Raw genomic sequence first — 3,491 nt, 5'->3', positions numbered from 1 at the left:
GGAGGGAGCTGATGGCAAGTGGGCAGCGCTGCAGAGAGACAGCTCTGCCCAGGAGCAGCTCCTCTGCAGAGCGCAGCAAGGCTGAGGGCGCTGCCTGCAGGCAGCGAGGGGAGAGGAGCCAGGCAGAGAGAGGTTAAAGGCAGTGTGGGGTGGGAGGATGCTGAGAGCTCACTGAGGGAGAAATCTTCACAGCCCTGGACACGGTAAGTCTCTGGCTGCAGGACAATGCAGAGCTGTTCATGGAAGTGACTCCTGATAGGACCTGTCAGGATGATTGTCCTGGCTTTTCTGCTGTGGAGGAGGAGGCTGTGTTCCAGATCAGCAATTGCCTGCCACACCATCAGATGGACGACACATGATGGCTGCCTCCTTCCAGGGATGGCTGTAGGGGTGCCAAGTTGTGTGTGCATGCAGGGGTGCCCCGGGCTCCCAGCAGGGTCCCTGCAACCCAGGGGCCTGTGTGCGAGGGCAGGGACTCTGTCACCTGACAGGGTCAGGACTCAGCCCCCACAGCGCTGTGGGGACAAACTCTGCACGAAAGGAGTGACCCCCAGTAGGGCAGGGTAGGGTCTTCTGCTCTCAAGAGGGTGCTGCATTGGTCAGAGCTGCTCACAGCTCCAGATCATCCCCAGGGCACTTCTAAAGGTTCCTTCCTCCTTCTGAGGACCTTCCTTTCAAGAGTAAAGTCCAGGCAGGGATTACCTGGAAAGGAAGGTGCTTCCCTTGTCTTCAGTTTCATGCTGTGGGGGTGTACCGGGGAAAGGAGCTTCTAACTTTTGAACTGTTATGTGGTATGATCAATAGATCTGCTAGGAACCTCATAAAATGCCTTCATCTACCCGTCAGCCTACAGATAGCAGCATCATCACCTTTGCTGGCAACATCATGGTTTGTCTAATCTGCTCTTTACCGCCTGCAAGCAGGGAGGTGTTCATAGGCAGTACCCTCCCACGGGGAGTTTTCTGTAGGGCAGAACTGAGTGCACAGACAGTGGGATGGGGTTTCTCAGAATTTGCTGTGAGGAAAACCATGTGGGGCAGAGAAGCAGGTGGAAAAGGTCCAGGAAGCAGTGGGGTGGGCAGGGAAGAAGACCAAACTAAAAATGATAATGTCATGGGAAGGAGAAATGGGAAAACTCCCTGTCATCCCCTCCAGGGCAGACACCTTCCTCTGAGCAAGCCCCCTTGCGTCCTCTCTGTCCCAGTAAAGTCTCTGTGCTTACATGGTCGGGGGGCACAAGGCATCAGCAGCCCCCTCTGCAGCCAGAGCTCCGGCAGAGGAGAGGTGCCTCTCTCCAGCCATGCGCATATTTCCCTCTGCAGAGCACAGGGGCTGAGTGCCACTGCCGTGCACCATTCTGTCTGGGAGGCTGTGTGCACGGCTCGTTAAGGTGATGACTTTCTCAAGTGCCTTTGTCTCTCTTCTTGCCTCCCTTGGCAAAAGGATCGTGGTGCTGCTATTTCTTTTCCCACTTGTCTGTGCTGCTGCTTTTCCTGCTCTTGGGCTCTGTGGTGGTGGTGGAGTTTCAGACACTGTCCCTTCAAGCCTTGCTAGGCAGGGGTCTGTGTGGGAGTGAGGTGCCCCAGCACCCTTCTAACCCATAGGGCTCCAGGAAATTTGGGCTCTGGGCTTGGGAAATGAATGACTGTCCCCAAAGGAGATCCTGTCTGTAGAACACTTGACCATTTCTCTGCAGTGCCCTGCCAGGCTGTGAGCTTATCACTCAAAACAGCTGTCTCACAGCACCTTTGTGATCTCTGAGATACCCATAAAGAAGCCCCAGAGGTGCTAAGACTATGGAAATGGTGTTGAGCAGCTGTATCTGGGCAGCTGAAATGTGCCCTGCATGTCCTTGACTAGAAGGGGAGTGTGGTGTCCACCCTCAGGCACCCTGTGAAAGAGGGAGAAGTTTGGAGATCTGAGCTTTGGCTCCGGACTCTTCTACTCTCAGCAGAGTCAGCTTTCTTTTAAGGGGAACATCCAACTCCTACCGCCCTCCAACTGAAGCACATACGAGTGCAGGGCAGCTGGTAACAAGCCTGATAGATAGACAAGATCCCCTCAGCATGAACTAAGTGCCAGTGAAACCTTTTGCCACTTGGGTCTCACAATAGAAATGCAGAGGATTTCTGCCTTTTCAAAAGGCTCCCCAGGTAGGACAGGAGCATCTAAAAGAAAATAAACAAACACCAAAACCAAAACATTTTCGTTTTCTTCCTTGAACAACCTCTCCTAAATTGTCACTGTCTTTTCTTTCCTCAACAGTCTCCCATGTCCAGAGGCAGCAGATGTCCAACAGCAGCTCCATCACCCACTTCCTCCTCCTGGCATTCGCAGACACACGGGAGCTGCAGCTCTTGCACTTCTGGCTCTTCCTGGGCATCTACCTGGCTGCCCTCCTGGGAAATGGTCTCATCATCATCACCATAGCCTGTGACCACGGCCTCCACACCCCCATGTGCTTCTTCCTCCTCAACCTCTCTGTTCTTGACCTGGGATCCATTTCCACCAGTCTCCCCAAATCCATGGCCAATTCCCTGTGGGACACCAGGGCCATCTCCTATGCAGGTTGTGCTGTCCAGCTCTTTCTGGTTGCCTTCTTGATAGTAGCAGAGTATTGTCTTCTGACAGTCATGGCCTATGACCGCTACGTTGCCATCTGCAAACCCCTGCACTACGGGACCCTCCTGGGCACCAGAGCTTGTGTCCACATGGCAGCAGCTGCCTGGGCCAGTGGGTTTCTCAATGCTGTGCTGCACACGGCCAATACATTTTCACTACCCCTCTGCCAAGGCAATGCTGTGGATCAGTTCTTCTGTGAAATCCCACAGATCCTCAAGCTCTCCTGCTCACAGTCCTACATCAGGGATTTTGCAGTACTTGTGGCTAATGTGTATTTAGTTTTGGGATGTTTTGTTTTCATTGTGCTGTCCTATGTGCAGATCTTCAGGGCTGTGCTGAGGATCCCCTCTCAGCAGGGACGGCACAAAGTCTTTGCCACCTGCCTCCCTCACCTGGCCGTGGTCTCCCTGGTTATCAGCACCGGTATATTTGCTTCTCTGAAGCCCACCTCTATCTCCTCGCCATCCCTCAATCTGGTGGTGGCAGTCTTGTATTCGGTGGTGCCTCCAGCAGTGAACCCCCTCATCTACAGCATGAGGAACAAGGAGATCAAGGAGTCCATTAGCAAAGTGATTTCATGGATGTTTGTCAATAGCGAGAAACTTTCCAGCACTCTCCACAAATGACACCTAGTGTGTCTCAATGCAGACCTGTACTTTGCTTCCTTTTTTTATCCTTTTTTTTTTTTGTAAGCAACCTATACTGTTATATATGGTTATCATGTTCCTACATAATCTTTTATATTCAGCACGCTCTCCTGAGAAAGGAACCCATCTCTCTCTCTCACCTGAAACCTGTATAAATGTTTTTCTAACACTGTTTCAGAGCTGACTCTCTCAAAGCATCTCTGTAATAAAATGACATATCCC

The 3,491-nt window shown here is 52.2% G+C and overlaps 1 protein-coding gene across 1 annotated transcript; it reads left to right on the top strand.

The window, feature by feature from the left end:
* The first annotated feature begins 2,288 nt into the window (after positions 1–2,288).
* LOC137677272 (olfactory receptor 14A16-like) lies at positions 2,289–3,248 on the top strand. Its single transcript, XM_068424557.1, has one exon. It carries the CDS (start codon positions 2,289–2,291, stop codon positions 3,246–3,248), a length of 960 nt encoding a protein of 319 aa, XP_068280658.1.
* The last annotated feature ends 243 nt before the right edge of the window (positions 3,249–3,491 follow it).

Source organism: Nyctibius grandis, unplaced genomic scaffold (genome assembly GCF_013368605.1).
Source record: "Nyctibius grandis isolate bNycGra1 unplaced genomic scaffold, bNycGra1.pri scaffold_115_arrow_ctg1, whole genome shotgun sequence".
Lineage (NCBI taxonomy): Eukaryota > Metazoa > Chordata > Aves > Nyctibiiformes > Nyctibiidae > Nyctibius > Nyctibius grandis.
This window is presented reverse-complemented; position numbering and strand designations above follow the sequence as displayed.

Bases quoted from the DNA above. Each gene is read 5' to 3' on its own strand.
- LOC137677272 (XM_068424557.1), top strand. From the start codon at position 2,289: ATGTCCAACAGCAGCTCCATCACCCACTTCCTCCTCCTGGCATTCGCA.